We start from the raw sequence: 23,625 nt of genomic DNA on the forward strand, positions 1-23,625 counted from the left end.
CCAGCCCCGTGGTTGAGAAGTGTCCCAACCCCGTGACCCTCTAGCAAGCATCCTAGGAATTCCCTCCCTCCCCAGCACTGCTATGACCATCGTGCTGTGACACCTGTCATCTCCACCAGAGCTGCAGGTCCTCAAGGAGAGGGGTCTGCTGCCTGGCTCCCACACCCAGGGCCTGGAACAGTGCCTGGCACACAGCAGGCACCCACTAAATATTTGATGCATGGCTGAAGAGGACAGGCAGGCTGGCTGCTGGCCGGGCATGGCCTGCTTCTGAGGCTGGTGGTCAAGGACACAGTGTGCACAGATCTGCCCCTCCTCCCACTTCCTGAGAGTGGAGTCAGCGTCTCCCTCCACCCAACTCCCCCTGCTGAGGACACAGCCCACACCTTTAGCGGGAAATGTCCCCATCACTGGGGACAGCAGGGAGCTGATGGGAGAGCAGGTGTCCAGGACATCCAGAAAAATGTCTCCTCACATTGAAACCCTTGTCTATTCCCTTCTAAACAAAAAGAACCCTCAAAGACTCTCAAGTGACCATATAGTGTCTTTTCTTATAATGTCACTTTGACAGGCACAAAATGTAAAACCAGGCATAAATTCGTGCTTGTAGTTCTTATGCAGGCATGAAGCCAAAACCAGTTTACAAACTAACCACCCAGAAAACTGGTAGAGCACAGATGATTACAATAGAGCTGTTCTGTCCAATGTGAGCGCTACTGGCCACCCAGGGCCATGTGAATTTAAATTACAATGAAACACAATGAAAAATTTGGTTCCTTGTGGCCACATTTCCAGTACCCAGTAGTCATTTGTGCCAGGGGTTATCCAGCTACAGAACATCCCCATCACTGCAGAAGGTTCTATCAGTTAGCACTGGATTGGACGACATTTGCTAAGACGAGCTAGCTAGAGCACGGTTCTCCGGACCTGGTTCCACGTGGTTCCCAGGTAAGCTCCCGCCCACGACGCAGCCCTGTTGTCCATCAATTTTCTTGGAGAGGGCATGGGAAACCTTTGTCGGTGTGTCATCTCCTGCAAAGGCCTTCACTCCTTCCTCTGGGCAGGAAGCACCCCTCACTCTGAATCATTAGCCCAAAGCAGTAAGTGCAGCAGGCCTGGCCCCACACCTACAGGAAGAGCCACAGCGTGAGGCTGGCATCCCTGGGGCACGACACAACCAGGATGTGGATGAAATAGATGCAATATCTGGAGGTTCTCTTATAGGTGGCTCTGGCCTTCTGGACACTTCACACTGGTCTGGGAGCTGCCCTCTCAGGGCCCAGTGACCTTTTCAGATGCAGACTCCTGCAGCATGGGTCAGCAATTCTTCCCTTCCATGGGACAGGGATTGGTTGCCTGTACTTGAGGCCAACACTGACTAGGGGGCCTCATGCCTGCCCCCGTTCCAGCCCCGGAGAGCAATGTGAGCAAACCCTCCTGTCTCTGCAAAGCCAACCACTGTGGCATCACCTCCTTTAGGGAGCCCTCCCAGATTGTCCAAGGTGCTCACCTCCTTTGGGGAGCCCTCCCAGATTGTCCAAGGTGCTTGAGGGAGGGAGAAATAGGTTGTTCTCCCGGCACCGGGCCTGCACTCCTGGGCAGACGCTGCATGCCTGTCCTCAGGCGCGGCCCTGCTGCCACCCCCTCGGGGGCTCGGAGCGCGACAGCAGCTCAGGGACGCCTCCCGCGCCCAGCACGGTGCACCCGGGCCCTGAGGTTCTGGCCGAAACGCGCCAACTTGGGGGTAGGTGCAGCGCCCCCATACCCCTCCGATGCGCGCCCTGGCGACGGGAGGCGGGGCCGGGGGCGGGGCGCGAGCTGGCCGGGGCGGGGCCTACGGGGGGGCGGGACCGAGGCGTCCTATAAGTGGTGCTGAGCGGGGCGCGCGCCCGGCCACAGAGCGAGCGCGCAGCGCGGAGGTAGCGGCGACCCCACCGCGCATCCGGTCAGGCCTCCGGCGCCCCGCGCCCCCCGCGCCCCTGCGCCCCCGCGCCCCCGCGCCCCGTTCTTCGCACCGAGGCCCCTAGGCCCGCCAGGCCCCCTTGCCGGCTGCCCGCCAGGCCCCGCGCCGGCCCGCCCGCCTCCCAGGACCGGCCCGCGCCCCGCAGGCCGCCCGCCGCCCGCGTCGCCATGGGAGTGGAGGGGTGTACCAAGTGCATCAAGTACCTGCTCTTCGTCTTCAATTTCGTCTTCTGGGTAAGGGCTGGGCCGGGGGCCAGGGCGGGAGGGGACGGGCACACACCCCACCTCGGGCAGGTCCCGCGGCCGCGTGCTAGGCCCCGCGGGCGCAGCGCGGGCCGCCAAGTTGTGGGGCCACCTGTGGGCTCCAGGAGCGGGGTGGGGGGTCGCCCGGGGCCGCCGCGCCCCCCAACTTTGGGGCTGAGGGCTGCGAGCCGAGTTTCGGGGCCTCTGTGCGCGGGGGCCCAGCTCTGCGGCCGGGCCGGGGCTTCTGGGGGCCGCCGGGCAGTTCCCGCTAAGTGGTAGTGATGGGTGCGGTGGGCGCGGGCCGGGACCCGAGTACCCGGCCGCCCCTCAGCTGAGGAGGGGCCTGCGCGGGTCCCTGGCCGCGGATTCCGGACTGCTGCTTCGCGGGGACGAAGGGGGGGCTCGCGGGCGGGACTCCTGGCGCCCCGCCCCCATGAGCTCATCAAGGGCCGCCGCCCCTGGATGGTGGGGCGGGGGCGCACACTTTGCCCGAGGTTGGGGGCGATCCGCCTCACTCTCTCCCCAGCCCAGCTAACTCGCCAGTCTGCTGTCACCACCCGGGACCTTCCCGGGGGTCGCGCCTAAAAGGACGTCACCGCTGGGATGGCCCAAAAGCTGGGGTGCGCGCACCCTGGCTGTCCTGCCTGGGGGCCGAGCTCCCTCTCCTCACCCAGACGCGTTCCAGCCTAGGCCTCCTCCCAGAAGGGCTCTGGAGGCCTTGCAGGAGTGGGGTCCCGCGGTTCTGAGTTGGCACAAGGAAGAGAGTGGCAGCAGGGGCCTGGAGTGGATGGCAGGGTCTGGGAGTGGGGCCGCTGCTTTGGAAAGAGGGGCCCCCACGCTGGGCATCTTTGGGTGCCAACGTGGGTGGAGGAGGGTCTCCTGCTGAGAATGGCTTTCTCCTGACCGCAGTCTTTGCTGCTGGGAAGTGACTGATGGGCTTTCGCCTTTTGTTTCCATTTCCTGTCAGTGTTGGAATTGGGGAGGGGGTGGAAATCCCTTCTTGGCCTGGAAGGACTGGAGTGGGTGTCCGTGATCGTGGCCTCCCCGCGGCCACGCCCCTGGGCAGACACTGCAAGCCCCTCCCCGTGTCCCCCCAGGCTGTCACCCCCTTCTCGTGGAAGACTCGGCTGATGTCCCAGTGGACCGAGTGTTTCTCAAGTTGAGGCAGGGAGGGCAAACTTTTAAAATGGCCCCTGGAGCCAGTGTGTGGGACCAGAGACATCTGTTTCCCATCTGGACTGCTGAGGATCCCAGTGCGGATCTGGGGCAGGGAGATTGTTTGGACGGGGAAGGACAGAGGCTGAACTGAACTCTCAGCTGGGAGAGGAGTGGGGCGGTCACATCCCACCTTCCCCAAGACCGACTGTTCTGCACAGTCTGCTTGGGACACTGGTGGGAGTCACTGTAGCCTTTGGCTCTGCCCTGGCAGTGGGGGCAGCGAGGCCATCTGGGAGGGGCTTGCCCTCCCCAGGCACAGCCCTGGCACCTCGGCCGTTGCTTAGTGGTGGCCTGCTTCAGCCCAGGCATGTGGGAGAGGCACGGGACACAGGATGTCCCTCTGCCGGCCCCTGGAGCCCCATCCCCTGATGAGGAGAGTGTGGGCCTGGGGGCGGGGGCTGAAGGGGAGTCAGGGAAGGGGACTTCTCTGGAGGTGGATTTTTGCTCTCTGGACGATGCGTCACCGCTGGGTCACCGCTGGGTGAGTCCCTCCTGCCTGCCCAGGCTGAGAGGTCTCCCTGGCAGTCCCCCGGGAGTGTCGCCACGGCGGGCCTGGAAGTTTCCCAGGCAGCTGGGGTGGAGACCTGACGCATCCCAGGGATGCTTGTTATTAAGGCTCGAGGAAATGTCTCCAAGGCCTCACCACTCCTCTCCCCAGGGCCCGCTCCCCGCAAAGCATTGAGAACTGAGTCCGTTCACAGTCACTGTGGACCCACCCATCCACTGGGGCTCTGTTGTAGCCAGGAATGCCAGGCTGGGTGAGGTGAGGTTGGTGGGCACCACCCTGGTGGACCCCCCTCCACCGTGGTGTCGCAGGGTGTGTGGCTGAGAGCACAGTGCCATGGGCTTGGGCCTCCCTCAGTGGTGTCCCCACCACACTGCCCTGGTCCTGGGCCTTGGCCTCCCCCGTCTGCAGTGGGGGCCCTCAATGAGCCTGCCTCCTGGCATTGTTGGTGGATTCACTGACATGCCTGAGTGTTGACAGGGGGCTTGGTACAGGAAGGGCTCAGGGTATGGGGGTTGGCCAAGGGTCCAAAGGGACCCCTGCCTCAGAGAACCCAGCCCAGGCAGACAGGATGTGCAGTGGGGAAGGGGCTGCAGGAACCCTGCAGGGCCCAGAGGGACTCAGTGCAGTCCCGTGGGCTCAGGGGAGGCTGGTGGGGAGGAGGTTGACAATGCGTGTCTGGATGGGGCGCTTGTTAAAAGTTCCGTTTTAGAGAGGAAAAAGGCCTTGCCTGTGGGAGAAGGCAGCTGGGGTAGCCTGACCTCTTTCACAGAAAGGAGCCCCCACACACACGCACAGGCACTCACACACACGAATGTGCACACACCCTCACTCCCACCTGCACACACACTCACACTCTTGCTGTCTCACTTCCCGAGCCAAGGTGCGAGGGGGAGGTCCGGGCAGCGTGCACCTGTGCCCTGACTGCTTTGGGGGCCAATGAGAACTGGTCTCCCTGGGTGCGGGGCTGGCCCAAGCAGGGAAGATATTGCAGACACCCTGGCCAAGCAGTGTGGAAATCCTGTCCCTTGGGTGGGTCTGGGAGCCTCCATCAGAGGCGGCTGGTACCTGAGACCCACTGCCGCCAGGAGCAGGGCAGGAAAGCCTGTGTCCTGGGGCAGGGGACTGGCCCGTGGGAGCCTTGCCTTCCTCATCTGTGAAATGGATCTAAGAGTCTTCTCCTCGGGGGCTGGCCAGGGAGCCCAGGAGAGGTGTCACCAGTTCCTGCACGGAGAAGAGCTGTGTCTCCTGCCTGGGACTGGCTGCTCCCCCAACCTAATGCAGCTGGTGGCCACCTCCCAGTGGCAGGGCAGCCAAACCCGGCCGGGAAAGAGACTGATTAGAAGCCTCACTAACGGGTATTTCTCGCTTCCAGACGGCACATGACTGTCACTTGGCAAGTCTATCGCTGTCCTTCCGGGAGAGGGGCTGCAACCCTGGCAGGCGCTGTGGGGGAGGGGGGCTAGGACATCCTGTGCCTGGTTTCACCAAGTGGGCGTGTGGACTTTCCCTGGCTCCCCCAGGCTGTCTGACTGCACAGCTTTGGGGAAACGGTCACTGGGGCAAGCAGGCTGAGAAGAGGAAGTCTGTAGTTTGTCCCTGCTAAAGACTGGCCCCAGTGAGGCCGTCCAGAAGTGCAGGGCACAGAGCGAAAGCAAGGAGGTGTGGGCCTACTTTCCTGGTCGCCCCTCTGGCTGGCTGTGGCTCTACCGCGTGCTGACAAGTCACCCACCCTCCCTGAGGGCACCAGGGTGCGTGCCCGAAAGCCCTCCATTCTTTCCTGGGTTTGAGGGTCCTTCTCCTACACCCGCCCCAGCGCCCAGTTCAGCTCAACTTTCAGAAATCTGGTTCACCCCCAATCCCTATCTCATAACTGTTTCCAAGCCCAGACAGGGAGACAGACCCCAAACGATCCCCTGTTTCCACACCTGAAATCCCGCCATGGGAAGAGCTTTGCTCATAGAGTCAATAAGGCTTGGAGTCCAGGCACCTGTGCGAGGGAGCAGGTGGTCACCCTCGTGCCGGCTGCGGATTGGAGAGGACCCTGGGGATGGGGTGGGGCTGGGAGGAGCCAGGTACCCTGCCCCTTGGTTGGGCCCCACCTCCCTGTGATCCAGGCTGGGCGCACCGTGGGTGCTGGGTGGTCTTCCACCCCTGCAGGTGTCTGACTTGTTCCCAGCACCCCTTTGGGCAAGAAGAACCAGGCTTTCCCAGAAATGGGCTTCAGTGATCTCCACTTCCGAGTCGTCCCCACCTGCCTGGTAGGACGCAGTGGCACCTGGTATGCTGGGCAGCCCTCCAGGAACCTCTGGACTTACTCAGTGTCCCCCAGCCCTGCACACACATTCTTTGTGTTTCTGGGCCCAAACTAAGCCCCCCAACCTGGGCTGTAGAGCAGGTGCTGAATCATGAGAGACCCTTGAGGGTCTTCCAGGTAGGCCCCCAGTGCTGGAGGAGTCCCCTCAGGCAGGGGCCATGCCCAAGGGCATGGAAGGTCAGCTGGATCTCGCTTTCGGGGCTGTAGGCGTCCTGTGCTAGCCGCCAATGCCATGGCCTTAGGATGGCCAGGAGAAGGCAGCTGCCCCCCACTCCCCACACGAGGTGTTTGAGGGCTGCGGGCTCAAGGAGATGTGGTAGGGCTGGGGGGCCAGGGGCGCAGAGCTCGTAAGTGCCTCTCTCCCGGATGCGGGTGCCCCAGCAGGGGAGCTTCGAGAGTCCAGGTGTGAGATGCCAAATGCCAGGGGCCTGAGAGGAGGGAGCGTCCAGCTTGGCCAGAGGCTGGTGGCTCACGCCCCCACCCCGCCTTGCCCTTCTGTCTGGAGCTGTGCCCTCCCACTACGTTTGGAAAGTGATTGCTTCCCTCTTCCTCAGCCCCTTGGGCTCCCAGTTATGGAAGTGGTGCGATTCGGAGAAGGTAAAGGGTGGGAGGGAGAGGGCTGAGTGATGGGGACCCCGCAGGGCGCCCTGTGCTGTGTTACATGGAGCTCCAGGATCAGGGCAGGCGGGCAGCCTGGGGTCCTCACTTCTGTCCCCAGCCAGACCAGGCCCCTCACAGCCTGCCAGGAGCATGATATCCAGTGCGGTGCAGAACTAACCTCAAAGCTCAACCCCAGGTAACAGCGTAGGTAAAACACATGACAGGGCATGAGGCTCACCCCAGGACAGGTGAAGGATCCAGGCTGATGGGGGCCCAGAACAGTCCTGATCCTGGAGCTCCTTTCTGAGTGGGACCCCAGGGGTTTCCGAGGGGCCACGGTTTGGGAAGCACAGACTCCAGCCCGCACCCCATCCTGGGCCCCTGGGAGCTCACCCTCTCACACAGTACATGGGGCAGCCGCAGGCCACTCCTCCACCCCCCGGGACTCGGCCTGACCTTGGGGCTGCATGGAACAGTCTTTCCTTCTGTCCCCGAGAAGATGAAGGCAGCTCAAAGGAAGTAGTCCCCACTCTGCGCTGGGCAGGCTCCGAGCCTGGAGCCACCCACACCGCCCCAGGCTTGCCTGGTGATTATCAGGCCCACTGGGCAGTAAGGAAGCCACGGTTCCAGAGTGGTGGCTTGTGAGGAGCCCCAGCTGAGTGGGGTGCCTCTGGGGTGGGTGGCCACACCCAGGCGGGAGCAGGTACTGGCTCTTGACCAGGCTGTGTTGGGCAGCATCTCAGGTACTGCTGGTGGCCAGAGACACCCTGAGCTGCCCTGGGCCCCTCTACCTGCTCTCTGGTCCTCTGCCTGAGGCCACCCATCTCCCACCTCCCGTCACCCTCCCTCGGGGGCACTGGCCCACCCAGACCTTTTTCTTTGAAGCACATGGCCCTGGGGTTGCCAGCCACCCCACAGCCCCTTGCCTGGCTCTTCCCCAGTGGGTCACTGGGACTGTGTTGACACACCCTTCCTACAGGGGCCAATGGGGTAGAGGAGCTTCCCAGAGCAGGGATAGGCTTAGAGTGGAGCAAGGGACTTCCTGGCTTCCCTGCCTTGGGAACAGCTGGCCCTGGAAGGGGCTTGGTCCTCGGGGCACCGGTGCCCACCACCCCCGATGCCTGGGAGACACCAGCATCCTCTGAGCCTGTGCCCATCCTCCTGGTCCTGAGGGAAATGACTCCTCACATCCCCCCAGCAGGCGGGGCCCGAAGGCCAGCATCCTCGCCTGACACCTATTTTTAGATGCTGAGACAGGCGGCTTCCTCGGGGCCAGGGGCCAGGGGCCCTGTGAGTGGAGCTTCCGCTTCCTGGCCTAGGAGAGGATTCCTGCTCCTCTTCCCTCCATGCTGCCTTCCCGGCCCTGGAGGCCACAATGGGGTCGGAGGGGCAGCTGCTCACCACCTAGGAGGGCCTGAGAGGGCCCCACATCACCCAGGGAGGAGTCTGGCCCTGTCCCCAACCTCCACACCCAGGCCTGGCACTGCCCCTTCTTGGTGGGCAGAGAGTGAGGGGTTGGCCTGCGGGGACCCAGGCTGGAGGGGCCGTTCACCTCCGGCCCCCAGCGTCCCTTCCTGGAAGCACCTTGGCGAACCACTCCCCTCCTTCACCCAGTATCTCCAGGGAGGCTTCTTCCCTTCCTTCCTCCCTCAGGGCCTCACTGTCCTCCTGGAGAGGGTGTCTCAGGCCCCGGCACCTCCCAGTGGCTGAACCAAATGGGCCTTTCCCGGTGTGTTTCCTGCTTGTGCAGTCCCTGGGGTGGGCGAGCAGGCACAGAGCCCGCAGTACGGCCCTGCCTGGGATGGGTGAGCAGGCACAGAGCCCACAGTACGGCCCTGCCTGGGGTGGGTGAGCAGGCACAGAGCCCACAGTATGGCCCTGCCTGGTGACCCCTCTCCCCAGGAGCATCAAGGGAGGGCCTGGGCTAGAGACCCTAGCCTGGCCTCTGTGTAAAGGCGGGTGAGCTGATGTACCATCGTCCTCGTCCCCCATTGGGGTGCCTGAGCAGCACTTGGGGTGACCACTTGGCCCGTCTGGGTGGGGGTAAGGTATGGGTGCAGCGACCAGATCCCTGCCCCTTCCTGCAGCTGTGGGGGTGTGTGTGCTGGCGTGGAGAGCTCCCACCCGAAGTTCTGACTCCCAGCTGTCTGGGGCCTGCGGGGGCAGCGGGCAGCTGGCATGGTTAGGGGAGCTGCCCTCGGCCTGCCTGGGCAGCGCCTGCTGCCTTTTGCTCCCTTTCAGCTGCTTCTTGGAAACAGCGGACAGGCTGGGCAGGAACCCAGTGTGCTTGGCAGCCCCCCTGTTTGAAGTCGATTCTGTTATTTATTAATTCCCAGGAAGGAGAAAGAAACAATCCTTCATAGAGTTATAAACACTGCTTTCAGTAGCCTTGCAAGGAGCCCTCCAGGAACCCCACAGGTTACCTGGGCTTCATCCTGAGGACCACCCTCCATCCCCAACCCCCAGCAGCGCATCTTGTGGGGTGGGGCGTCTCGGGAGGTGGAGTGTCTTCGGAGGTGGGGCGTCTCAGGAGGTGGGGCGTCTCGGGAGGTAGGGCATCTGGGGAGGTGGAGTGTCTTGGGAGGTGGGGAATCTCTGGGGCCGGGCCACTTGGGAGGCGGGACATCATGAGGGCAGGGCATCTCAGAAGCGGGGCACCTCGGGAGGCTGGAGTATCTTAGGAGGTGGGAGCTGGTGGCAGAGAGGCGTCCCACAGGCAAGCTTTGAGCAGGGAGGTGCCTGTATGGATGTCTCTGTGGGGAGAGGGATGACAGGAGGTCCAGATTCCAGCACTTATGAAACCTGTGTTGGAGAGCCGGGTGCTGCTGTGCAGGCTGAGTTGTGTGGATGTCACAGCTTCTGCACTTTTATTTCCTGGTTTGTAGACAAGGCAGAGAGAGGCTGAGATGGGCCTGAGGTCACCTAGGTGAAAGGCACTCAGCAGCCAGGGCCTTGGGCTGCCCTCTACCTCATCACCATGAAAGCGGGACTCTCTCTTTTAACTGACATCCAGGCTCCATAGTTACTCCAGTCCTAACTCTGATGGATCCTAAAACTGCACTTCTAAGGACACGGCTTTGTTGTTTCCCACGCTGCTGCTTGCCCCTGGGAAGCGTTGGCTCCGCCTCGGAAGAAGTTAGCACCAAGATGGCAGCCTGGGGCCTTTGGGGCCCAGAAGAAACACTGGCCCCCAGGAGTTCAGTCATCAGGGACTTGGGACGTGGGGGCTTTTCAAACAGCTTTATTTAGACGTGATTGACACACAGTAAATGCAGATGTTTAAAGGGAACAACTTGGTAACTTTTGACAGATTTATACCCCTGTGAAACCATCACCAACTCCCCAAGCGCCTCTGGGACCCTTGGGATCCCTGCTTCCTGCCCCTCCTCCCCGTCCCAGGGCAACCACAGGCCCTCGCTGTGGGTGCACACAACATGCATTTCAACAAGTGAACTCAGAAGGCCCTTGTGCACCGTTGCTGTTCTGCCTCTTTGGTTCAGCACAATTACCCAGAGGCGCACCCGTGCTGTGGCGTGCCCGTCGTCTCTGCACCCGTGCTGTGGCGTGCCCGTCGTCTGTTCCTTTTTATTGCCGAGCAGGGTTGCACCCACGTGTGCAAGGCCACGATGACCCCCAGGTCCACCCATTCACCGGTCAGTGGGCATGTGGGTTATTTCCGTTTGGGGCATTTACAAGAAACGTTGCTAGAACATTTGTGTACAAGTCTTGTGTGAACCTGAGTTCATCTCTCTTGGATAAATACCTGGGCATGGAGCAGCTGGGTCATGTGAATGTGGGTTTCACCACTTAAGCAGCAGTTTTACATAACTGCCAAACTGTTATTCAAGGTGGCTGGACCGTTTTGTGCGCCCCAGTCACCTCGCCCAGCAGCACGTGCTGTGGTTGGTCGTTTTCATGGCAGCCAATCCACCGGGTGTGCTCAGGCTGTGGCTGCGGCTTGACCTGGGTTTCCTGGTCCCTAGCGAGGTGGAGCATCTCTTCGTGTGCTTATTTGCTGTGTATCTTCTATGGGGAAGGGTGTGTTCCCATCTTTTGCCCATCTTGTAAAGCTTGGGTTGTCGGTTTGCTTGCTGTTGAATTTGGAAAGCTCTGCATACGTTCAGGGCACAGGTCCTTTACCAGGCCCTGCCCCGTGTCTTTCGGAGAGCAGGTGGCTTCTGTGTTCCTGACTCTGGGGAACTCTAGTCCTGCCACGTGGGGTCTGTTATGGGGCAGGGGCACCTCTGCCTTTCCCACCACGGGGCGTGGGGCTTTGGAGATGCCATTGCCCTCCCTCGTAGGTGGCCCTAGGGGAGCCCCTCCGCCTCCATTTCCTCATCCAGAAACTGGGGGTGACCATCACCACCACTGTTGTCACCTAGCTCCAGCTCAGGGTCCCTGCTGAAGGCCAGAGAGCTTGGCGTGGCCCCCTGTGGGTCCATGCTAGGGCTGGGAAGACCAAGGCCCAGGTGAGGCCTCTGCCCAGTGCCTGGCACTCCTTCCTGCCCCATTTTTCCACCCAGGGTGGCTCCTGACTGTTTCTGGTAGCCTCGGGGACAATTGAGGTGGGCGGGCTGGCGTCACCCCCATTTCCCATTGTCCTACCCACCCCCTCCTGGCCCAGCTGTTCTGCCCTATTAAAAGTCACATGGGCCCTCGGGTCCTTCCTGGTGTTGACCCAGGCTCCTCCAGGCCCTGCAGGCCAGGACCAGCCTTCCCTGCAACCCTCAGCAGAGGCCTGGGGCCGGGGCTTGTCTGGGGGCAGCCTCCCCACACGGCCCTGGAGTCTGAAAAGAAGCCCCTTCCCAGAGCCCAGCAAGGAGCTGCAACGTGGCCTGGAGTCCCACCATTAGCAGGTTTGGGGTTTAGGCTAAGCTTTGCTGTCACTACCTTTCTGTTAGGACGTTGTGCCCATTAGATGGGGTCATCCCCTCAGTGCCCAGGCTAGAGGAGAGGTGGTCCCTGCCCAGCCAGGGAGGGCGTGGGGTGGATCAGCCCCTATGGAGCAGCTTCCGAGCCAGGCACGGTTCCAGGATCAGCTCTGTTTCATAGAGGGGGACACTGAGGCACAGGGAGCCCGGGGACCCTTCCAGCGGCCCCGCAGCTCCTGTGACTGAGTCAGGGTTTGTCGCCAGGTCTCTGTGGGGATGAGGCTCCCCCATCCACCTGCCCCACTCTGTCCTGGAACAGCTCTCAAAACAGTCTCCGGACCACAGTTTCAAAACAAAATAAGCGATGTTTTCAGAGGCCCTGGAGGAAGCCAGAGTTACCACGGCAACTCTCGGCCTCGCCACCTCCTCCCACCAGGCTGCAGATGGAGCCAGCTCAGGAGGGCAACAGGGTGAGGCCAGCCAGGCTCTCTGGGGCCACCCCCCAGCCCCCACCCTTCTTGCCTCTCCTGCACTGTCCACGACCCTCCCTGTGCTGCCACGGGTGTAATGGGCCTAGAAGAACTAGGAGCTGCCTGCTCCTGCAGGATTCTGGAAGTCGGGGGCCCCTGGCCTCCCTGGGGCCTTGTCATGTGAGGGGCACACTTGGGGTCCCAGCTGCCAGATTTCCAGTACTGCCCGCAGGTGCCCGTCGGGCCCTCGGTGATTCTAACACACCTTCCCCTCGGCACGGAAGAGCTTCAGTCTGGGGCCTGGGCAGGGGAAGGAGGCTGCCATCCTCTCTAAACCAAAGTATGGAAATTGAGTTGAAACTCCCATAGGAGGGCAGGAGGTACAGCTCCTCAGAAGAAGGTCTGAGAAACCACAGCCCAGGTGGTTGTGTCGGGTGCGTGGAGAAGGTGCTCTGGCAGCCCCGCTATGGGGGACCACCAACAACCCCTTTGGGGTGAGAGCCCCACCAGGCTGGAGTGCAGCAGCATTGTGGTCACAGCTCACTGCAGCCTCCAACACCTGGGCCCACAGTCTGCCCACCTCAGCCTCCCAGGTGGCTGGGACCACAGGCATATGCCACCATGCCCAGCTAATTATTTTTACTTTTTGTAGAGATGGGGTCTTGATATGTTGCCCAGGCTGGTCTTAGACTCCTGGCCTCAAGCAGTCCTCCTACCTCGGCCTCCCAAAGCGCTGGGATTACAGGCGTGAGCTACCACACCTGGATAATTTTTTTCTCGGAGACAGAGCCTCGCTCTGAGACCCAGGCTGGAGTGCAGTGGCACAATCATAGCTCACTGCAGCCTCAATCTCCTGAGCTTAAGCGATCCTCCCATCTCAGCCTCCTAAGGTACTAGGATTACAGGTGCTTGCCACCACGCCCAGCCCCCTCTGGCCTTATTGTTTGCCAGGCCCAGCTTAGGTCCCAGAGGACGGGAGGCAGGAGTGTGAGGGGAAGGGGGAAGAGGTATAGAGCCCCAGCTCCTCCACCCACCCGAACCCTCACCGAGGCCCTAGACCGGCCTGCCTGGGGAGTCCTCAGGGCTTTCCTTGGGTGTGGGCCATGGTACTGGGGCCCGAAGCTCACACGCTGCTGGGCACAGTCCCCTGCCCACCCCCACCTTAGGGCCTTGCTTCCCTGGCAGGGCCGTTGGAGCAGGAGTGGGGCTGTCCAGGTGGTGGTCTTGGGTACAGCTCCCGGTTTCTCTTTTTTTTTTTTTTTAAGCTTTCGGTTTCTCTTCTGCAGTTGACCGGCAGCCCTGCATCTGTGGTGGGGTTGGCGCCTGGTGCTGGTGAGGCAAGGCCTCAGCTGCTGGGACAGGACCTGCCTGGCACCCAGCTGGTGGCAGAGCCAAGCATTCCGACTCAGCTCTGGGAGCAGCTGCCTTCTGGGCTGACATTCTCCGCTGGGGAAGTTGTGCCCTCATCGCCCTGGGTGTCTCCTCACCTGGCTGGTTTCATCTTGTGTCCCCCTGCCTCCTCCTCCAGGAAGCCCCCAGGGCCTGGCCCTTTGTGAGAGTGGCATGGAGGAGGAAGGCAGACTCACCCAGGCCAATGGGAGCCGGATGGTGGCCACACTTGTGGGGCCCTGACCCCACAGGCTTCTTCAGAACGCCCTGGTGTGGGTGGTCCCTGCCTGAGTGCTGCGCACGGCTGTCTGCCAGACTGGGTTTTAGGGGATTCTCGTACTGTCCTCTTGGGGCAGCAGGGGGTAAAGCCTGACCCACCCAGACTGTCCAGCAACAAGGGCCTCCTATTGTGGACCAGGGACCCTGGAACTGACTGTGTCCTAGAGATGCAGTGTCCCCAGGCTGCTGGAGGGTTGTGGGGCCATGTTTCATGCCTGGGGCGGGAAGAAACCCCAGGAGGGGTCTGAAGGGGACTCAATCCCCATCCCATCTAGCAGGGAGGAGCATCTGCAAGAGGCGACCGACGAGTCCTGGAGTGGAGGAGGGTAGGGGGCAGCAGGAGGCCGAGGGGTCCTGGAGTGGAGGGTAGGGGCAGCAGGACTCAGGGCCACTGGTCATTTATGGGGATCACATGGCCGCAGTGTGCCCTGCATGGTGCTAGGCACGAGGGACAGAAGAAAAGCCTGTGTCCCCTCCCACCACCAGAGGGCTGGGCACTGCCCCTAGGGAGAGAGGAGGAGTTGGTGCGTGCGGAGGGGGGCCTAGGGCACGTGCCTGGCCTGGTCGGATGATCAGAGTGGGCTGAGCTGGGCCTGGTTTGGGACCCAGTCTCAAGGGTAGACCCCACCTGGCTAGAGTTGGTTGTGTGCACACAGGGCGACCTGGCATTGAGGGCCTCTCCTCTCTGTGAGCCCCATCCCTGCCGGCCAGACTCCCAGCACAGCCCCCTTCCTGCCCCAGCTGCTGAGCGGCAGTGCTGGGCCGGCTTCTGTGCACCCCTTCCCCCAGCCCATCTTGGAAACCACAGCAGCTTCCTTCCTCCCATTTCCCTTCCCAGGGCTGATGGCAGCAGGGATGTATCCCACAAACCCCGCAGGCCCTGGTGCCTACAGCTTGGCCTGGTAACATCAAATCCTACTCCCTCCTCCTGGCAGCAAAGATGGGGTGCCCCCACCCCAGAGTTTTCAGCACCCCCAGACAGAGGCAGTGCCCCAACGAGCTCAGAACTCTTGGGGTGGTGCCACATCCTTGCAGGAGGGTGTGGTGTTCCCGGGATGCTCAGGTCCTGGTATCACCTCTGGCCAGATGTGGAAAGTGAAACTACAGGGTGTCCAATTAAGCTTGAACTTCAGATAAACACTAGATTATTTTTTTGTATGTCCCATGCAATATTTGGGACACACGTATCCTAAAGCTGTATTCCGTTTTCATCTGAGAGGCAGATTGAACCGGCGTCCCGTGTCTCCCTGGCAGTCCTGTGCTGGAGTCGCACTCCACAGGTGCAGGGCAGGGCCAGGCTCCAAGAAGATGGCGGCCAAAGCACCTGCCTCATGCTTCCTGACTCCCGGGGCTCCTCGGGGCATTGCGAAAACCAGGGCAGCAGAGCTGACACCTGGTCCCTGCTCGGGAGCCAGCGGGCGGCTCAGCAAGGCAGGAGGCTGCTCAGGCTGCGCGTGTGGGGCAGGCGCAGTCCTCTTGGTACATGTGACACCGTTCCCGCTCTTTCCCAGCTGGCTGGAGGCGTGATCCTGGGTGTAGCCTTGTGGCTCCGCCATGACCCGCAGACCACCAACCTCCTGTATCTGGAGCTGGGAGACAAGCCTGCGCCCAACACCTTCTACGTAGGTGAGTGCACGTGTGGCCGCAGACGCATTCAGGGAGGGCTTCCAGGAGGAGGCAGGGCCTAGCCTTTTGGGTGAGGACATGGAGGGTGAAAGGCAGTTAGGCATGGCATATCTGGGCAGGGAGGCGGCCCTGGAAAGGGCTCTGGGCACAAGGGTTGAAATGGAGGTGGGCCTGTGGCCTGCTGGCTCCTTTGGCCTGAGTCAGGGCAGGGGGTGGCAGCCAGGCCTGGGCAGGGACTGTGTCGAGAGCTTGCTTATTTTAAGTGTGGGGTTATTTCAGGGGAGGCTCCCGGGGAAGGGTGGGGCTGGATGCCTGGGCTGCACTGAGCCTGGGAGGGAGGGAGGGATGGAGCTCAAGGGATGGAACCCAGTGAGGGGTGGAGAGGGGGCAGGGCAGGGGTGGAGAGGGGGCAGGGGAGGGGTGGAGAGGGGGCAGGGCAGGGGTGGAGAGGGGGCAGGGCAGGGGTGGAGAGGGGGCAGGGCGGGGGTGGAGAGGGGGCAGGGGAGGGGTGGAGGGGACAGGGGAGGGGTGGACACACCCCAGAGGCTGGTGTGACTCAGCTGCCTCTGCAGGCAGCTGCACCTTGCGGCCTTATTAGGCTGCGTGTGGGGGACTGAGCTGCCCTCCCCACCCCCAGGAGCAGAAGTGATGGAGGAGGAGGCAGGGAGGGGCAAGGCCCGGAGCAGGAAGAGGACCGTCTCACTGTGCAGAGCAGCGCCCCTCCTCCTGGTGCCCCTGGCAGGGCTGGTGCTGGTGGGGCTCTGGGAGCATTTGTTGAGTTGCTTCTGTCCTTTAGAGGAGGCCCCTGGGATGGCCCTGTTGCCCTCACAAGCTGGGGGGTGGGTGGGGTGGGCAGCCTGTGTGTCCCCAGTCTTCAGGGCTTCCTTCAGCCGGCAGGTGCCCCAGGCCTGGAGCTGTAGGGCCAGGCCCCCCACCAGTTACGGAGGCTGCTTGGCTTGGTTGCTGAACCAGGGCCCCAGGAGGCCCGAAATGGCCCCACACCTGCACCGTCCCGCCTCTGTGCAGTCACCCCAGGGCCAGGTGAGGGCCCTGGCCACACGGCGTGCCCGTTCCTTCTTCCCCATACCCCGCTCATGGGTCAGATGGCTGGTGCTGGGGTCCAGACGGTGTCAACAGGGACAGTCCCTGTCCTCCCCAGAGACAGAAGCCTGTGGCCCACAGAGGGTTTCTGGGCCCAGCCAATTCTGGGGAGGGTCCCGTGACCCTGCCCATAGGTTCCTGGCCTCTCTCGGGGCGTGGTGCCCTCACAGGTGTGTGTCAGGAGAATGGGAAAGGCTGCTTGTCCCGGGGGCTCGTGTGGAGACACCCCCTGCACGCAGCTGGGGCGCTTCTGCCCGCGTTCTCAGAAGCACTTGGCTTAGCTTTGCCCGTGTGCCTGGGCTGTGGGCAGCAAAGCCTGGCCAGCATCCTATCTCCGAGGGTGCATCTCTCCTGGGGGGCCCCTCCCGGGCCTCTTCCTCCCCGCTCCCCAGATCATTAGGGCTATTTGGGGTCCAGAAGGTCCTCCCAGCCATCCTGGGCCTTGTCCTCCAGGGCCACCAGTCCAGCCAGTGACAACCACAGCATCCCTGGCCTAGAACGAGGCTGCCCCCAGCACATTCCTCGTACTCCTGTCCAGGGACAGGAGGGGCTGCCCCCTTCTCCAGGACCTGGGGCCGCTGGGTGTGAGGCAGGTGTTCCTGGAAGGCGTCACTCTCCAGGCACCCAGCGGCCGAGCCTTGTGGCTGGAGCAGCTCCTGCTGCTGGACCGGCGTCCTGCCCCGTGTGGCCGGAGAGGAGCTGAAGGGTCACTAAGCTTCGGGCTGGGGCAAGGACAGGGGACACCCCAGACAGGTATGCCAGGCCTCCTTCCTGCGCCCCACTCTCAGCAGAAGCAGAGGTCACAGGCTGTGCTGAGGCCCCATGGGGCAGTGGTGCTGCCTTCACAGTGCCAGGGCAAGGCTGGCATTGGAAGCCAGGGTCTGACCCGCATGGTGTCACCGTGGTCACATCAGAGCTCCAGCCCCAGAGCCGCCCACCCTCGGTCCTTGGCTGTGGTTTCCCTGGGCTGGAGGAGCCTGCTGTGGTGTTGGCCACACGACCACAGGACCCGTCACCTCTGACATGGGCTCTGCCTGGGTCCCCACTGGACGGAGACCGCTTGGATCTCCTCTGGCCGTCAAGTCCTTGCCCATCCCAGAACTGGCCTTCTGGAGCCTCTTGCTGTCCCCGATGCGGGCTGGGCCCTGCCGAGGGCTTTTTTTCCCAGCGCTGGGAACAGGGCGGGTTTGCTGGGCTCACTCCCCTCAGACGCTGCGAGTGCGGTGGGTTAGGCCTGAGGGCTTTGGAGAGGAGCCTGGGGTGGGGCTCGGGCCTGGCAGGGGGTCCGGCAGCCCTGGGCCTCCCACCTCCTGTCAGGACCAAAAAAGGCAATGCGCCCCTCCTGACCTGCACCCGTGAGTGAACCCAACCTTGCAACCCAGGAGTGTCAGGGCCTGAGGGGGGGGAGACCTGGCTCCTGGGCGCTGTGCCCATAAGGAGGTGGCCACCTGCAAGGCATTGCTGGCAGAGGCTTCATCTGATCAGGCAGGAGGCTGGGTGGCCAAGCCCTAGATCTGGGTGTGTTCTCTGCCTGGCGGTGGGTCCTGCCCCAGGCACCTTCTCCCCTGGACTGGCTGGGCAGGGACAATGGGCCTGGCTGTGAGGAGGGGGCCTGGGCTGCCTTCTGCATTGCCGCAGCGACGGGGAACGGTCCCGTCTGCTGAGGGATAGGGGAATGGGCAGGCACTGAGAGACACTAACAGTTGTCCCGAGGGTACAGGGCCCTGTCTGGGTGGCCAGGCCCATGTCTCGGGCCCACAGTGTGCCCCCACCCTTGGACGGCACCTTCTCCCTCCCCAGGTGTGTGCTGCCCAGCCAGGGGCCGTGGGGGAGTTCGGGAGGGCTGGCCTACATGTCCTGGTCCAGCTGTCCCAGGTGGGGTGCTGGGCTTCAGCCCTCAGCCCAGGGCCTAGGAAGCCAACTTGATCCGCCCACACAGCAGCCAGGTTCAAACGCAGGTCCCATAACCGAAGTGCTGCTGTGCAGCCAAGATGGGGGGCAGGAGCCAGCAGGGCCCCCCGCCCTCTTCTCGCACCACACTGGGGAGGCAGCACTGGTTCCGGTTCCGGTTCCTGGGCTGCCCCCTCAACCCCAGCCTACAGCGGGGCCCACCCTGTGCCTTCTGATGCCACTCCCACCCCACGCCCAGTCCCAGAGGCTTTGGGAGTGGGTGCAGGTGGTGGGTGGCGGGTGGCAGGCTGTGGGCCACACCGTAGGTGTCATCCCTGCGAAGCACCTGTCACCAGCACTCAGAGCACTCACAAGGTGCACAGTCCCCACGTGGCCTCCTCAGTCTCCGTCCTGTGTCATGGGAGAGGTAGCTGAGGCACAGAGAACTCACCAGGCTGGGCTGGGATGTGGGGTCCCTCGCTGCTCATCCCTGGCCATCAGCAACCCCACATCTTCCCAGCTGGGCGGCCTGTGGTGGGGTCGGCACCCAGGACCCTCCGGGGTCTTGGGCTGTGACGAGTGTGCAGGGACCCACCGGTGTCTCTCTCCCCACAAGGCATCTACATCCTCATCGCTGTGGGCGCTGTGATGATGTTCGTTGGCTTCCTGGGCTGCTACGGGGCCATCCAGGAATCCCAGTGCTTGCTGGGGACGGTAAGGCAGGGAGGACTGGGGATTCATGTCCCAGGCTGCAGACGCCGGGGCCCGGGAGGGGCTGGGGGCTGCGTCTAGCCCTGAGGAGGGGCCAGAGCTGATGCTCAGGGCGGAACCTAGAGTTCTGGGGGAGGTGGCTCCTGTGCCCTGGTTTTCCTGTTTGGTTTTTAAATTAAATCCCATCATGCTTGATCTCCATCGTGGCCAGTTCCTACGTGACCGCTTTTCTTTGTCAAAAAATAGCCACAAATATAACAGGGAGCGAGCCTTAGCTCTGAGGCGAGCCTCAGCGCCCCGGGCACACCGCCCCCAGTGGGAAGCCCAGGCCTGGCTGTGCCATCCAGGGCCTGGCCAGTCCAGGAAGAGGGAGCCTGTGCCCGTTGTCTCCAGTGGGGGAAACTGAGGCACATCCCATGGCTCCCCCTTCCTGTGGGGAGCAGGAGCAAGGGGGTGGGGAAGACCAGTCAGGGGTCATGCTGCTGCACACGCCTCCCTGGGGGCTGCAGACATCCTGGACTCACCAGCCTGTGACCCCAAACCTCGCGCCCCGCCCCATCCACCCCGTCCTGCGGAGCCTGGTGCCGCGTGGGGACATCGTGGGCTTTGACGGCTCCTTCCTGGACTGAGTCTTAAGCCCTGTGCCCCAGGGCTCCACACAAGCTGCTCACTCCTGGTCAGGTCGTGGGCTGGTGACTCCCACTAGCCCCTCACACACACACCGGCTGGGCACCTGGGTGTGTGTCCTGGGGCCCTTCCCACAGCCTGCCCTCTTTCCTCCCTCTGGCCACTGCCTGGCTCCAGTTCTTCACCTGCCTGGTCATCCTGTTTGCCTGTGAGGTGGCGGCCGGCATCTGGGGTTTTGTCAACAAGGACCAGGTGAGCCTGGGTGCGTGGGTGTGCCCCTCACCCGCCACACCTCCCCTGTTGCGGGTGGGGCGGGTGAGGGGGGCACCCTCCTCTCCTGTCGCGGGTGGGGCGGGTGAGGGGGGCACCCTCCTCCCCTGTCGCTGGTGGGGCGGGTGAGGGGCACCCTCCTCTCCTGTTGCGGGTGGGGCGGGTGAGGGGCACCCTCCTCCTGTCATGGGTAGGGGTTGGGCTGACCCATGGTTTGTGGGAGCTCTTTGGGCTCCTCCTGGGTCCCCCGTGCTAGGAGGATCTCCAGGGGCTTTATGGAGGAGGCAGCATTGGGGCTGAGCACAAGGCCAAGCTCCCGTGTCCCAACACCCCCCCGGGCAGCTGAGAGTGCAGAGTCCTTGTTCTCTGGGGTCTGGCCTCGAAGCCACCCTGCCCAGGGAGAGCCTGGGAAAAGTGCGTCCGCCTGGGGCGGGGTGGGGTGGGGGCAAGGTGGGGGAGGTCCCCCCGTGCATGTGACCGCATCCCTCCCCCAGATCGCCAAGGATGTGAAGCAGTTCTATGACCAGGCCCTACAGCAGGCTGTGGTGGATGACGACGCCAACAACGCCAAGGCCGTGGTGAAGACCTTCCACGAGACGGTGCGGCCCGTGGGGGCGAGGGCGGGGAGCAGGGCCGCGCGCGGGGGCGAGGGCGGGGAGCAGGGCCGCGCGCGGGGGCGAGGGCGGGGAGCAGGGCCGCGGGAACCCGGCTGGGGAGTGTCTCGTCCTGAACAAATCCTGCCTCCGCCCAGACCTCAGGAGCAGGAGGGGTGCCCTTGGGACCTCCAGGACCCCTGGGCTCAACCGGTCCTCGGGTGGGAACCTAGTGGGCCAGGCTGGCCCAGGGTGTGGAAAGCTCTGAGCAGCGCAGCTGAGGAGGAAGAAGGCTGGCCCCTGGATGCGTTCTGCAGTGGGGAGCGCTGCGTACCCCTGGCCGCCTCCCCGTGGGTTCCCCAGAGCCGCCATCCCCCGGGCACGTCCAGGGCTGACCTCGCACCCCCGCTCTGTGCAGCTCGACTGCTGTGGCTCCAGCACGCTGGCCGCTCTGACCACCTCAGTGCTCAAGAACAATCTGTGTCCCTCGGGCAGCAACATCATCAGCAACCTCCTCAAGGTGCGCGAGGCCGCCGGGGCCGCGCCTGATCCCCTCGCGCCGCCCAGCCCCTGGGTGGAGTCGGCAGGTCACACGCAGCCCCACGGGGAGCGACCACGCTGGGTGGCGTGGCCCCTGCCAGGGCTACCCTGCTGGGAGGGTCGGGGTGGGACTGCATCTGGCCCACGAGGAAGGCAGGCGCCCTGCGCTGTGCATGCCGGGTGAAGAAGGTGGAGGCTCTGGGGGGGCGGAACTCACCTGCACCCCCAGCTCCGCGTGTGCACTTGTGGGTGTGGATGCCCCTGACAGCCTGTAGCTGGCAGGGCCTGCAGGCCGTATAGTGCCCTGTGGAAGTTGCCTGCTGAGGCCTCAGTGAAAGTCGTCAGTGGGTGCACATCAGTGATGCTGTAGGGGTCTAGTGACACCAATGATCGTGATCTCAGGGGAAAAGGGCACAGTGTGTCCCAGGCATTTCGCGTTTATGTTAAAAAGGGTGGAAAAGAGAAAGCTGGCAGAGGCCGGGCCGCTGCACCCACCTGGTCCGAGGTGGGTGGGGGGGTGGGGGCTGTTTCCAGGATTCCCCTCTGCACTTTCTGTGGTGACCGCGGATTACTGAGTGACAACAGGGAGCCGGGAGCCGAGGCCCGGTCCCTGACCACACGCGCCTGGCCACCCTGCAGAAGGACTGCCACCAGAAGATCGATGAGCTCTTCTCCGGGAAGCTGTACCTCATCGGCATTGCTGCCATCGTGGTCGCCGTGATCATGGTGAGTGGGCGGGGGCGGAGGGCCTGTTCTCTGGGCTGCCCCTTCCCCAGGGCCCTATGCTGACCGAGCGCCCCACCACCCTCCCGCAGATCTTCGAGATGATCCTGAGCATGGTGCTGTGCTGTGGCATCCGGAACAGCTCCGTGTACTGAGGCCCCGCAGCTCTGGCCGCAGGGACCTCTGCAGTGCCCCCCAAGTGACCCGGACACTTCTGAGGGGGCCATCACCGCCTGTGTATATAACGTTTCCGGTATTACTCTGCTATATGTAGCCTTTTTACTTTTGAGGTTTTGTTTTTGTTCTGAACTTTCCTGTTACCTTTTCAGGGCTGACGTCACATGTAGGTGGCGTGTGTGAGTGGAGACGGGCCTGGGCCTTGGGGACTGGAGGGCAGGGGTCCTTCTGCCCCTGGGGTCCCAGGGAGTTCTGCCTGCTCAGCCAGGCCTCTCCTGGGAGCCACTCGCCCAGAGACTCAGCTTGGCCGACCTGGGGGGCTGTGTCCACCCAGCCCGCCCGTCCTGTGGGCTGCACAGCTCACCTTGTTCCCTTCTGCCCCGGTTCGAGAGCCGAGTCTATGGGCACTCTCTGCCTTCATGCACCTGTCCTTTCTAACAGTCACCTCCAACTGTAATCACAACATCCTGAATCCGTCATTTAATAAAGAAGGAACGTCAGGCATGCTACCAGGCCTGTCCAGCCCCTCAGTGCCAGTGGCGTCTGAGACCTAGGGGTTGGCCAGAGGGCGGGGGAGTCCGGCACGGGTGGGGCTCGGCTCTGTGGACTGTGTGGGCTCCAGGGTGAGGGGGTGGGTTGGGATCCCTGGTGTTCACAAAAGGAGTCACTCTGTAAAATTTGCGGAGTTATTTATTCTGAGCCAAATAAGAGCACCTGTGGCCTCTGACACAGCCCCGGGAGGCCCTGAGAACTGGTGCCCAAGGTGGTCCGGCTACTTGAATTTATACATTTTAGGGACATAAGACATCGATCAATACATGTAAGATGTATGTTGGTTTAGTCAGAAAGGTGGGATGATTTGAAGGGGAGGGACTTTCAGGTCATAGGCGGATTAAAAGATGTTCTGATTAACAATTGGTTGAGTTTATCTAAAGACCTGAAATCAATAGAATGGACTGTCTGGGTTAAGAGAAGGAGTTGTGGAGACCAAGATTCTTCTTATGCAGATGAAGCCTCCAGATTGTAAATGTTTCTTATCAGACTTAAAAAGGTGCCAGAATCTTAGTTAATTATCTCCTGGATCAGGAAATAGACCCTGAAAGGGAGGGGGATTCTCTATTGAATGTAGATTTTCCCAAGAGACAGCTTTGCAGGGCCATTTCAAAATACATCAGAGAAATATATTTTGGGGTAAAATACTTTGACTTCTTTCAGGGCCTGCTGTCACGTTGGTATCTTATTGATACAGAGTCTGTTTTGTGAGTCTTAAGGTCTCTGTTTATTTTTAGGCAAGAGTTTCGCTCTTGTCGCCCAGGCTGGAGTGCAGTGGTGTGATCTCGGCTCACGGCAACCTCCACCTCCCGGGTTCAAGCGATTCTCCTGCCTCAGCCTCCCGAGTAGGTGGGACCACAGGAATGCACCACCACACCCAGCCAATTTTGTACTTTTAGTAGAGACAGGGTTGCGCCATGTTGGCCAGGCTAGTCTCGAACTCCTGAACACCCGAACTCAG

The 23,625-nt window shown here is 62.3% G+C and overlaps 1 protein-coding gene across 5 annotated transcripts; it reads left to right on the forward strand.

The window, feature by feature from the left end:
• Window positions 1-752: 752 nt before the first annotated feature.
• On the forward strand, window positions 753-22,626 carry CD81 (CD81 molecule). Of its 5 annotated transcripts, none has more exons than XM_025355364.1 (8): window positions 753-948; window positions 15,366-15,480; window positions 19,088-19,185; window positions 19,987-20,061; window positions 20,574-20,678; window positions 21,091-21,192; window positions 21,852-21,938; window positions 22,028-22,624. In XM_025355364.1, the coding sequence occupies exons 3-8, from the start codon at window positions 19,120-19,122 to the stop codon at window positions 22,088-22,090; spliced, it is 498 nt and encodes a 165-aa protein (XP_025211149.1). In that variant the 5' UTR covers window positions 753-948; window positions 15,366-15,480; window positions 19,088-19,119; the 3' UTR covers window positions 22,091-22,624. The 5 variants fall into 5 exon arrangements, with proteins under 5 accessions (XP_025211149.1, XP_025211147.1, XP_025211148.1 ...); XM_025355362.1 differs by lacking the exon at window positions 753-948 and adding an exon at window positions 1,883-2,196 and having other exon boundaries at window positions 21,852-21,942; window positions 22,028-22,626; XM_025355363.1 differs by lacking the exon at window positions 753-948 and adding an exon at window positions 1,883-2,196.
• Window positions 22,627-23,625: the final 999 nt, after the last annotated feature.

The sequence above is a fragment of the Theropithecus gelada genome, chromosome 14, assembly GCF_003255815.1.
Source record: "Theropithecus gelada isolate Dixy chromosome 14, Tgel_1.0, whole genome shotgun sequence".
NCBI classification, from domain to species: domain Eukaryota; kingdom Metazoa; phylum Chordata; class Mammalia; order Primates; family Cercopithecidae; genus Theropithecus; species Theropithecus gelada.

Excerpts from the sequence above, each read along its gene's own strand:
- CD81 (XM_025355362.1), top strand. The coding sequence starts at position 2,131 with ATGGGAGTGGAGGGGTGTACCAAGTGCATCAAGTACCTGCTCTTCGTC. Across the intron at positions 19,186-19,986 it reads CCCAGTGCTTGCTGGGGACG|TTCTTCACCTGCCTGGTCAT; the intron begins GTAAGGCAGGGA and ends GCCTGGCTCCAG. Across the intron at positions 20,679-21,090 it reads TGAAGACCTTCCACGAGACG|CTCGACTGCTGTGGCTCCAG; the intron begins GTGCGGCCCGTG and ends CGCTCTGTGCAG.